The 12,814-nt window shown below is 39.1% G+C and overlaps 1 protein-coding gene across 5 annotated transcripts in view; it reads right to left on the bottom strand.

Moving 5' to 3' along the window:
• The window catches only part of LOC106730414 (atherin-like), a 128,415-nt gene that overhangs the window by 100,915 nt on the left and 14,686 nt on the right, over positions 1–12,814 (bottom strand). For 2 of the 5 annotated variants that reach the window (XM_032487173.1, XM_032487174.1), the window contains exon 2: positions 5,768–5,846. In XM_032487173.1, coding sequence (XP_032343064.1) covers positions 5,768–5,846 — 79 coding nt within the window. Of the gene's footprint in view, positions 1–5,582; positions 5,847–12,814 lie in introns of those variants that run through there. The other 3 variants (XR_004322690.1, XR_004322689.1, XR_004322688.1) reach the window with 2 other exon arrangements.

Below are 12,814 nucleotides of genomic sequence, written 5' to 3'. Positions count from 1 at the left end.
AGGCTCTCCCTGACCACCCAAAGTCAAGCCATTGTTCTCATCGCATTCCATGTCAAACAACTTGGTTCAGTCTCTCTGTAATACGTTTTGCATTCACAGTGACATGTTTACTTGTTGATTGTATGTGTCTCTCATTAGACTGTAGACTTCAAGGGAACGGAGTCAGTATCTCTACTGGTCTCCAGGACCTCACACAGTGCCAAGCATGTGGTAGTTACTCAGTAAATAATTGATGAGGGAATGAATGAGTGAATGAATAAATGAAAACTGAATGAATTTTTTGATTAATTTAGTAAACTAAAATTATTTGGTTCAGATTATCTTCCAAGATGTTCAAGCCAAATAAGCTTAATTATAGACAAAATAAAAACATACCTAGTCATATTTTCACAATAGTGTTTTGCATTTTAATAGTATAAGAGTAAATTTGTCTTTGTGGAAACATCCATTTTATCAACAAAACATTAATTATCAGACAAACTATAAACACGGGACTTAATTAAAATGAAGGCATATCTGACTGAGCACTGCAGGTGCCTTGTTCTCACAAAGTCCCTCACGAAAGCGTCTCCTGGTGTTTATGCCTCTTATCCCTCTTCCCGGGGCCAAGATTTATTTATGTTGTAGTTTTGCTCTGGGACAAGGACACAGCACTGCTCACTTTCATTGCCTCAAACTCTGCCTCATTCAAATCAACTTATGCAAATAGGCGTCTGAGAGCAGGCTTCTTTGTCTCTACCAACTCAACAGATGTATGTGTATCTTTGTTTAGGGTCAATACATATCACGTGTACAAGCACATGGCATGAAAAATATTTTTTTTAATTTTAAAGGAAAATCCTTAATGTCAAAACTTAAGCTAAAAGCGCAGAATATAAAATAATGTAGGATAGAAATTATAGGAAATTTGGCTATAGATATCATATGTAAAGTTATGTTATAATGCAAAAAAATTCATTACAGTAGAGATGAGAATACATTGCCATATCATCTACTGACTTTTCCAAAATACTGGACTGAATTCTGGGACAAACGTGTGGAAAATAATAGCAATTAAACATTCTGAACCCTTAATTTTTGGAAGCACTTTATGTACATCAGGTAATTTATGCCCCACAAAAATTCAGTGAGGTAGGGAGTAGTAGGAGGTAGGAGGTAAATAAATACTAAGTAACTTGTACAAAGTCACACAGCTAGAAGGTGGCACGGATAAGACTTGAATCTACTGGTAAATATTGCTTTGTTCTCTACATCTGGGGGTGGTTTCTTTTTCGTTATATTCATCAGTTTGTCTTGTTTATTTCGACTCAAGTCATTTCTGCTGCTTACATTTTCTTGATCAGAACCAGTCATATGACCTGCATGCAAATCCAAGAGAAGTTGGGAAATGCTGTTTTCCTGTGGGCCCATAAAATGAGAATAATACAACAAACAAAAAGCACTATATCTGCTCCAGATGCAGGATTTCTTTCCGTCAGAGGTCAGACATGATTGAGAAGGGTCATTCACAATCTTCCTACTAGCACAGGCTCATGCATTCAGCACAAAATGAGAATGAACAGGATTTGCAATAACAAAGACGTGCTTTGTAAGCACTTGTATTTTTAAAAAAATAACTCAAATGTTATTCTAACAGTAAAACTAAGTTGGGTACAAATACTGACATACAAAAGAACAGAGCTTTGTTTAATCATACCTGGAAAGATGCAACCTAAGTCTAGCCGAGGATCAGCTTCTTCTCTGTGTGTGTATATTATCCAGAACAAAAGGGGGAGATTCTGAAGCTTTGTCAGGGGACTTGGAAAAGAAGCATTCGACATCTCCCTAGGCAAAGCCCTAACAAGATTTAAACTGTTTGCTTCCAGGAAACATGCTGTATGTGATGTTATTAGGCTGAAGTAACCAAGAGCAGAGAAAACAATAAAAAATAATACAGTTTTTCACTTGTGTACCTTTTGAAAATTAGGCAAAGAGGATTCACTCAAGGACAGACTAGCTATATAAAACATGACACATGGACCCAGTTAGGGGGCACTTGCATGTTTAGATTCCTCAGTCTCTGTTTACAGAAAGCTGGGCAGAGGAAGGTTGACTTGCTTCATCTCTCTCGTAAAGGGAAGGGTGATAGGCAGATGTTGGCCCCCTGTCCTACCACGTGCAGGGGTGTCAGGAATGAGTAGACTGAGTATCAAGGATGACAGAATATCACAATTTTCTACACAAAATTTGAAAAAAATTTACTTTGGGATTTTTAGCATAGGATGGTAATGGATGGATTTTGGTGCAAATTATAATGTGTTATAATTTAAAGCCACCTCTATATTCTAGAAGGCACTCCAGGTTCAAAGGAAATTCCAACAGCAAATAAAAATAGTGTAAACGTTCTTTGGGATTACATTTTTGTGACTTCGTTGTTTGGTGGAAACTTCTGATGTGAGAAGCCAAATTATTCACTGAGGATAGACAGTGACAGGTGGAATCTACAAGAGGTAGACTATTTCAAGTAGGGTTTCAAGGTTAGAACAGAGAGGGTAGCAACCTATACGCGTAAGAAAGCAAGCTAGGTTTTCTGTCTTAAAAAAAATAACAACAACAACAAAAACCAAACAGAAACCATACAATCAGTGAAGCCCCTGCTGTAGACAATGAGGGACCTTTAAACAGCAGGAGAAAACTTCACGACTGCCTTCAGGGGACAAAGATATCACATGATGAGCACTGGTATTTGTCAGTGCTGAGAACCCCATGAGCAGACGGAGGACTGGAGACTAACCTGCAATAATCAGAGATATAAACTAGGGTTGAGTGAAGTACTAAATTGATGGTTTTCATTTTCATATTACAGAATTTTGGAGAAACAGGGTTTCTGTAAATACTGGGTTAGATAGGAAAATAGCAAGAGAAAAGTGAGGCTGGAGTTGAAGCTTAAGTGAAGGGAAGAAAGGATATGGAACAGAAGAGGGCAGAGCACCCCGAGACAGGGACTGGTGTGAACTAAGGACACGGAAAGAAGATGACAGAACTTGAGAGTCAGCATCAGGGTGGAGTGGGAAGTTGCTTGAGGGAACTTAAGGAGGACCAGATAGTGACCAAAAATTATGGAATTGGTATGTTTAGCAGAGAACTCATTGAAAGTCATTTTTTAAAAAGTGTGATGTGATAATTTTGGTCACTGTCTTCTAAAGAATATTCTGGAAAGACGAAAAAAGATGAGTAGGAAGATGAGACGTGAAGTCAGGGAGACCACTGACTGCTAATTCAAGCATGAGATGATACGGGGCCAGGAACACTCGATGTTCTACAAAGAGCAACAGATGGTCGTCCTTGACTACTAAAATTAACCCACCCACGATGATGCTCCCGAATCCTCTTCCTGTATTGCTTTTTCATAGCCTTCCCAACCATTTTATTTTTATGTATTGTCTACCGCTCTCCTACAGTAAGTAAGCTTTTATGTTTTGTCTTGTTTTGTTTCATTGTTGTATCTCTACAGCCTATGGAGCACCATAGGCACTCCATAGATTTTTTTTTAATAAATTAATGAATAAATATTGCAAAACTTCTGCAGAAAGATCCTTAGTAGCAGACTGAATATAAAGAATGAGGAGAAAGAAGAAACTGAAATAATGATTCCAGAGAATACAGCCTAAAATTATTTTTTAAGTGATGGGAACAACTGAAGAGTTTTTATCCAGTGAGGGTAGTTTGGAGACAGTTTTAGATTGGAACCTAAATAATATGAGGAAAATATCATTTGGTTAGCACCGTCTTTCCCACACTTAACAGAGTACCTACAAAGTATGTGTTCTGTAAGTTGGTTTTCAAAGAATACATTCTATATTGAGTTTGAGGATTAGTGAATGTGTTCTGTTTGGAGTTGGAAAGGTTGAAGACCAGGGAGAAATGGAAAGGTAGATTAGAGAGGCTTCAACACGGAAGCTGGGTAATCTGGTGTGGCAGATGGATTTTCAGAGGTTAGAAATGCATAATGTGTTTGTGAGACTAATTTTGTGTAAGAACAGTTACTCTCATTTGACTAAAACCTGTTTTAGCAAATTCAGTTATTAATTCGAGAAATTTGCAACGTGGAGGCAAAGCACACAAGCGCTAAACTTTGGAATTAATTTTATGCACACGTGTCTTTTATTCATTAGGTAAATTTCCAAAACGTTATGTGCAAATCAAATAAGGGCAAATCTAATTACACTGACTTACATTAGAGGAGCTATTTTATCTGCATTTCTGATTGGTTTGCAATTGGCAGTCCTTCATAACACCTTCATCATTTCTTTGCCCTTCAAGAATCGCTGTCAATTAGCTGATGAACTGTCAGCATTTAAATTCATCAGGAGCTTACTATTTAAAGAATGCCTGTAGTAAATGCTTCAGTTATAGGAGAAAAACCTACGTGGATATACTGAGTTCTGTAGAGAGCAAGGACCACGCATCATGGCATCTCAGAGAAGTCTTGGTATCCTAAGTGCGCACAAAGCATAGAATATGAGATACCAGTTGTTTAAGACGCAGCAAATGTGGATGCAGGTTAGTTCGTTAAAGCGTCAAAGGAAGGTATATAATATTTTTAATCAGTGTGAAAATGTGACCAGCTGCTATCTCTGAATCTCCGAATTCAAATTTTCTAAGACTGGGGATTTGATATCAAAACTTGAAAATGCTATGGATTTTCTTCTATTTCATTCTCTTTGGTCTTCAGACGAGCTTAGTATCTTTACTGTGGGGATATTTTAGTTCTGTGTGTCCGTGTGGGTAAGTGTGTATGCAGGATGTAGTACACACCTATCCATAAATCTGAATCAATTTATCTTACTTTTTTCCTTCTCCTTGGAACACATAAAGTGCATAGCTTCAGTCCACTTGAACCAATTTCCATCTTCAAGAAAGTATTTTTTTGCACCAAATACATGAAATTTGAATAAAGTTTTAACCTGACTCGAAGAGTCCTAATATCCGTGATCTGAAACCGAGAAACCCGGAGAGGGCAGGAGTCCTGTCCAGTCCTCGCTCTCAGGTCCCCACGGCACTAATTAAAGCTGTGCGGTTGGTACTCGAAAATAACGTGTCCTCTGCTCTGAGCACAGTCAGATGTATTGCATTGCATTTGATACACTTCCTCCCTCTCTCTGTCTTCTGCAAAAGGCAGATGACAGTATGAGCAACATGAGCCTGTCAGGCCTTGGGCACCAACTCTTTCCTGGAGTAAATCTCTTTCAAGCCAAATGCCCTTCTCATCTTCTTCCTCACTCACTCTCAGCCTAGTCTTTTTTTTTTTTTTTTCCACCCAAATTTATGATTTTGATGCTGACGGTATCAATTTCTTTCCCTAGACATTCCTGCTAAATGTACAGGCAGAACTGGCATGATCATCATGCTATAATATTGTTCACAGCTTCAATCTTTCCAATGGTTAAATATAACTGAGAATGAGAGTAAATTCTACAGGAAGATACCACTGTGTAATTCTCACATGCAAACATACTCTGAGTATTATTCAAGATACACTTACATATGTTGCAGTAACAACAACAACAACAAAAAACAAACAAACTAAAATCTCAGTGGCTTTCAGCATCAAAAGTTTTGGATTTAGTGTTTGTTTTGTCTTCCTTGTTCCTGCAACATACCCACCTCAGGTCGGTCGTGAGCCCTGTTCTTGCTGTCTTCACTCGGGGGTGTGAGTCAATATGGCTTCATGTCAAGGGAAACCAGCTCTGTCTTCTAAAGACTTCCACCTAGAAGTCCAGCTTACCTTCACCATGCTTTGACCAAAGCCTGTCACACGTGTACGCCCAGCCTCAAGGGGACGGAGAGCGCGTCCCATCAGGCGCCTGGAAGGAGGAAAATTACAAATCACAATTGCCCTTAAAACTCCTCGCCCCGAGATGAGCAAGCATAACACGTATATACTTTCTTTATAACTATAAAATCTCAGTTTCAACACGTTCAAATGCATTTTGGAAAGAATAAAGCATTACACACATATTGTTATTATTATTAACATATTTTAGGCAACATATGATCATTAGAATGGAGAATTTGGTAATTATAATCAGTGACTAATTTTAAAGTTTCCCTTGACAATTTTCCTCCATTCATAAAGAATTTACTGAGTGCCTCTGATTTTTCTGGTACTGAGCACACAGGGATAAATGAGACAGACAGCCTCCTAACCAAGGAAATCACCATCCATAGAAAAGAGTCACTAATAAATCAACAGTGATGACAGATTACACTAAACACGATGACAGAAACAGATAAGGGATGCAAAGAGAAACTTCACAAAGCGAGGTCAGGATGGTTCTGCTTTGCCCAGATGGATTTCCAAGAGTGGGTGGCTTTGAGATGAGTCTTAAATACTGAATAGAAATTATTATAGGATGGATAAGAATAGTTTGGACGAAGGAAATACCATCTCCTAAAGCATCGAAACATCAGAGTTTATACAATGGTGAGAAATTGCAAGGAGTCCTAAGGCTAGAGAATAGATTTACGGGGGCAAGTGGTCCACAAAGTAAAATGTAAGTTGAGCGAGGCAGGCAGATACATGTGTGTCATGTTAACAATATTTCAACTTTATCTGAAAGACAATGGTGAAGTTCAGTAGATTTTCTGTAGCAGAAAAGAACATTCTGTTGGTAGGTGAGGACCATCTCCTCACTGCATTGTACAATACCTGGCATATAGCTGGCACTCAACAAACGTTGCTGGATGAGTCAGTGAGTGAGTGAACAATGGCACAGAGGCTTAAGGTGAGATGGCCTCACTACAATACATTACCCAATTTTTCTGAAATTTGGAAGTATCATACATTCAAAACGTAGGTAATGTTTATGACAAGTATTTCTGAACAAAGTAATGATTCAGAAACGCAGCTATTAATTTATTCATTCAAGTATTCATCTACTGATTGTCTACATTCATGTAACGGATTTTTCTTCTGTGCAAAGCACTATATTAAATGCCGTGAGAAGCAAAGATGCCTACCATATAGATTAACTTTTTTCCTGCAAGCACTCTAGAGTCCAACAGCAACAAAAAAATAAGGGCCATACACAGATAATTGCTTCAATGTGGTATGTGCTGAAAGGAATTAAAAAAACAGATTGGTGCTTACTCTAAGCCAGTGGTTGTAAACGGTTTCTGGAATAGGTTATCATTCAGGCTGGCCTTTGACAGATTTATCTTAGACTTTCAGAGATAGTCCAGGTAGAGGTAAATAAAGTAAGCAGCAATGCCTGTTTCACACAACCTGTTCAGTTTTGTTTTTATTGTCATTGTTGACTTTAATCCGTCAAAATTATGAGTCAGACTAATTTTTAACTAAGTAGCTGATTCAAGCAAAACAGTCAGTTAGATAACCCTGAATTTATTTTGCATACAAATGAGCTACTCAAATTTAGTTACCTTTTCTGACTTGTGGAACGAGTACTGACAGTTTGTTCACCAATATTTCCAGAAAATTAAAATTTATCAGTATTTCAAACAGTTCTCAGATTTTATCCTTTAGAAAAGAAGTGGTAACAGATTGATTAGCGCATATGCAAATTTTGCAGAAAATATGTTACATTTTATAACCTGGTAGTTGATAAAATGCTTTCATTATACTATTGTATTTCACTACTTTATTAACTATTTGAGTATCTATTATGTTCTAGAAAATGTACCAAATGAGTAATACTATCAGATTCATTAAGCCTACTGATTTGCCAGGCACTGAACTGTTTGCTTTGCACACCTGGTTCATTTAATCCTAAAAATGACAATATAAGTATTATTCTTCTCATTTTACAAGTGAAAAAAATTTAAGTGTGGAGAGATTAAGTAACCTTCCCAAAGTCACGTAAACAATATATGGGGATCCAAGATTCAAAGCCAGATCTGTCTTTTCCAAATCATACTCTTAATGGCTATACAAATTGAGGAAATAGTGAAAAAAAAATCTGACTCATCCTTAACGTCAACCCAGGCTAACCAACACGTACAGAAACCGCAGTGCTGTAATGCAAGTGCTGAAGCTGGACTGCAAGCTCTGAACGGCAGAGGCTGCTTTTCCCTCGTGAGATCCCAACGTCTCACCTTGTTTGTTGGTGTTTGGTTACTGCTTACGATGCATTTGTTGGATGAACTAATAAATAAACAACTACTGGAGAAACTGGAGCATCAGGAAACTTTTCTTTCTGCATAAGAAGAAATTGAGAGGCTCACTGTCTGCCCGAAGCCGAGCTCCTCTTCTAATCAAAGCTTTTTGGGCTGGAGCCCACATCATCTAATTCCAGCTCTGTTTTCTCTCATGGCACCACGGCTGCCTGCCTTTGGCACTGTTTCAGGAAGGCAGCATACAAACACAGGGTGACACTTGTCCTTTGCTAAGACAACAATAGCCTTGAACTCAGGTTTTGACCATTTACTCTAAAGCTCCCGTTCGCTACTGTGTCACCAGGGCCCGGTATGTAGCGATGAGCATGTGAGCTCTTGGGCCAGGAGAGCAGGTTCACATTTAGGCTCCGCTCTTTATGAGCTGTGTGATCTCAGGCAACTTGCTTAACCTCACTGGACCCCAGTGTGATCATTTATAAAATGGACACGATGGGCCTGATCCCTGGAACTGTGAGGACTGAACATGAGAACTCATGAAAAGTGCTTGGCACAGTGTGTAAGGCACATGACAGAGTCCGAAAGAGCTGGCTACTGCTTTATATTGCCAGATGGATTCGCTTCCTAGAACTGCAGTAACAAAGCACCAAAAACTAGATGACTTAAAACAACAGGGATTTATCGTCTCCCAGTTTTGGAAGCCACAACCCCAAAATCAAGGGGGTTGGCAAGGCCATGTTCTCTCTGATGGCTCTGGGGGGATCCTTCCTTGCCTCTTCTAGCTTCTGGTGTTTGATGACAAATCTTTGGCATCCTCAGGCACATGGCCATCTGCTCCTTGGGAGTCTTCCAAACATCTTCTCTCTGCACACATCTGTCATTGCATCCAAATTCCCCCTTTTTATAAGGATACCAGTCATATGGGATTTGAGCCCACCCTACTGACATCATCTTAAATTGAATAACTCTGTCAAGATACGATTTCTAAATAAGGTCACAGGCTGAAGTCCTGGGGATTGGAACTTCAATATATCTTTTGGAGGAGACAAAATTTTACCTGTATCACCAGGCATCTGCTTTTAATACTGCTCCTTCAAGGAGTCATGTAACTTCAAGTCTGCCAACCCAGAAGAGCTGTGCAGGAAACACTTATCTGAGAACTGTCTCTTGTGCGTCCTACTTTTCTTTACCTCGCTTCTCAGCCATCTCCTGACAGCCTCAATTGAGACTGCCTCTTGGGTCTGGCTTAGCTGTCACTTCTGGTCTAATTAAGGGGGCCACTTGCTGCCCTGCAGCTTCTGTTCCCAGTGGCCCCCGAGTTCTGTTCTTCCTGCAACAGCACCTGCCTCTGGTGGTAAGATCTCCTCCCCTGGAGGCCGACCTTGTCCTCATTTTACCTTCGTTCATCCTCTATTGACATAGATGACAGTAGTAACGGCTCATATTTATTGAAAACTCTTATGAGCCAGGAGTTACATTAAACCCCCTACAGGCATTGCCTCATTTAATCCCCACAACAGCCCTTCAGAGTTCACAGATGAACGATGAAATAACTTCCAAGGTTCCAGTGTGGTGCCTGATGGATGATGCAAAGTGCTGCTTTCCACTGAAATAGGGAACGAGAAGGAAAAGCAGGTGTGGAGAAGGCGGGAGGCAATCCTGGCTTTAATTCTGAAGATGTTGAGTGTGAGGTGATCTAGGTTATGTAAGTGAAGGAATTTTAGAACCAGAGAAAGGAAAGACCAAAGAGGTCAATTCTTCACTTTGAATTGAAATGTCAGTATGAATTCATGGCGTATTTTCTCTAAAAGAAAAAAAAAAAAAAAGCTCTATTCATTGAAAAGACCTAGAACCAATGACCAAACTGGTGGCAATAAAGCAACCGCTATTGATAAGATTTTGGTCTGTAAATACCACCTTCCCCTAAAAGGAACCAAAGTACTTTGGAAAAAATAGCTCGTTCTAGGTCTGGGGCAAAACACGTATCAGATGATTCTGAAACATCTTCTACCAGAAGCAAGGAAACCAAACACCAGAAAGGCCCAGGAAACCAACGTGAAGACACTCTCTGGCCAAAAGTAGGATAACTGGAGTATAAATAAGGATAACCGCCTAATGGCTTGAAGCACATCAAATACTTTTAAATCCGTAAGTTTATAATTATATACATAAATAAGCTTTTCTAAATGTTTTGAAATGTTTCATGATAATAATGCAAAAAATAAGGTGATTCGTATAATGCCTACTTTTATGTCATAAAAGACATAAGTTGGGTTTTGTATTTTTTATTATCACATCCTGAAAGTAGCTAGCATCTTCCTTTTTTTATTGTTTTTTTTATTATTGAGTATAGTCAGTTTACAATGTTGTGTTAATTTGCTAGTGTACAGCATAATGTTTTAGTCATACATACACATACATATATTCGTTTTCATATTCTTTTTCATTATAGGTAACTACAAGATACTGACTATAGTTCCCTGTGCCATACAAAAGAAATGTGTTGTTTATCTATTTTATATATGGTCATTAGTATCTACAAATCTCAAACGCCTAATTTATCCCTCCATCACCCCCTTCCCCACTGGTAACCATAAGTTTGTTTTCTATGTGTGTGAGTCTGTTTCTGTTTTGTAAATGAGTTCATTTGTGTCTTTTTTGCTAGCATCTTTCTGTAACTCATTTTATTCTTGCTTTCATGTTAAGAAGTTCATTTTCAATTGATACTAACTAGCTGATTCAAGGGAAACCTTTGAATTATCTTATTCCTCTCGGTCCTCCTTTTTTAAAAATGAGAACAAATGAAAATTGAAAATAACATTTTTTTCTGAGCTTCAAGTTATGAAGAAAATCATTGTAATGTAATGATTTTATATGTCACCTACATTGCCCCATCGACCACATTGCTTTTGGCCTTTGAAATTTAATAGAAAACTGTTCTACTCCACATTTTGAAATGTTTTCATCTTTCTCGTAAGAGGGGGAGGTGCATCACACACTACTGATTTTCACTGACAAGTGCTAGACCATGTGAAAACTCTCACGAGGCCAATTCTCTGTTTTTCACTTTTCCCCATGCCCTGCTGATTCGGTGTTTCCCATGATTTAGTTCAGCCTCAAAACATGGCACCGGATCAGTCAGTGGGTTTGGCACAACTTTAGTTGCTCTGATGTAGGATTCATTAGAAGGGAGTCATATTCATAAGATATTTTAACTGATAAAAGAGAAAAGTAAAAGTGTTTTCTGTCCTTGCTACTTTTTCCCAAGGGGAAGAGAGCGGTGTTGGTGGGATAAAAAGAGTCAAGGGAGTAGGGGCCATGTTTCTCGGATGCAGGAATCTTAAGGTCTGCCTTTCAACTTCAGGACTAAGCTTTGATCTCATAGGGGTGTGAGTTTCCAAACTGGTATGCCCACGTCCCTTCGTACATAAATATTCTTCTAAACCTCTGCTTTTTTTTCAATTGGGTTACTGTATTCTATTTTAGCACACGTCTCACTTACTCGATAATCTGAAAGAGAGACGTTGATACCAGAGCTAAACGAAAGAGGAAACAGTGCTTGTTTTCAGATAAAGTGAGAGCCATCAGCCTTCTTGAGAACATTATGTTTTGACTGATAGACTTTCTCGTTGGCTCTTTTCTCTCAACTTGCCCTTGGCAGAGGACCTCACCCACTTCTCTGTTCTGTCTGTGAGGGCTGCTGACCCACCTCCACCACCAGTCTCAGCGAAGGAAGATGGCTCCACGAAGGCTGACTCCATTGCCCCTCTCACCTTCCCCCTCTCTCCTGTCTCTTTCAAAATCAGAAACGAGTTCTTCCTCTCTGGCCTTTTCATTCACTCATATTTCTACCAGTCCTTATTTTTTAAATTGAAGTACAATCAGTTACAATGTGTTGATTTCTGGTGCACAGCACAATGTCCCAGCCATGCACATATATGCACATATTTGTTTTCATATTCTTTTTCATTAAAGGTTATTATAAGATATTGAATATAGTTCCCTGTGCTGTACAGTAGGGCCTTGTCATTTATCTATTTTATATACATTAGTTAGTATCTGCAAATCTCCAACTCCCAGTTTATCCCTCCCCACCCCCTTCCCCCGGGGAACCGTAAGTTTGTTTTCGGTGTCTGTGAGTTTGTTTTTGTTTTGTAATTAAGTTCATTTCTGTCTTTTTTAGATTCCACATATAAGTACTTAATCATCAAAGGTGTGTGCTGATTGTTCCTTTCTTGGGAAAACAGATGAGAACAAAAAGTCTTTTCCTTGCGACCTCCTCCAGCCACTGTTCTAGCCCCCTCACATTACTGACTCTCAAGCCACAAGAACAAATCACCGGGATCCAATTGCTTCTGCTTCCTTGCTGCCTTCTGAAATCTGGCTTCCTCTTTGACCACTTTATGTCGAATGAAATTCCACAGGTGGCCAGGTACCTAATCTCCACATCCAGTGGCTCAGACTCTGTCTTACTTCCCCTGTCTGCTTGGCAGATTTGATCTGTGTTCCCCTCACACGTCCTTTGTGAACTCTCCCTCCGAGATCTACTTGACACTGGAAAATCCTTGAAAATCTTCAAACATTTTCAACAATTACTTCTCTGTCTTCCTGGCTGCTCCATTTTTCCTTCACTCTTGACCTTTTCTTTCTAAAACCCTCTAGAGTATCGGGGCTGTCGGAGGCTAATACATAGCATCACTTG

The sequence above is a fragment of the Camelus ferus genome, chromosome 9, assembly GCF_009834535.1.
Source record: "Camelus ferus isolate YT-003-E chromosome 9, BCGSAC_Cfer_1.0, whole genome shotgun sequence".
In the NCBI taxonomy this organism is placed as follows: Eukaryota; Metazoa; Chordata; class Mammalia; order Artiodactyla; family Camelidae; genus Camelus; species Camelus ferus.
This window is presented reverse-complemented; position numbering and strand designations above follow the sequence as displayed.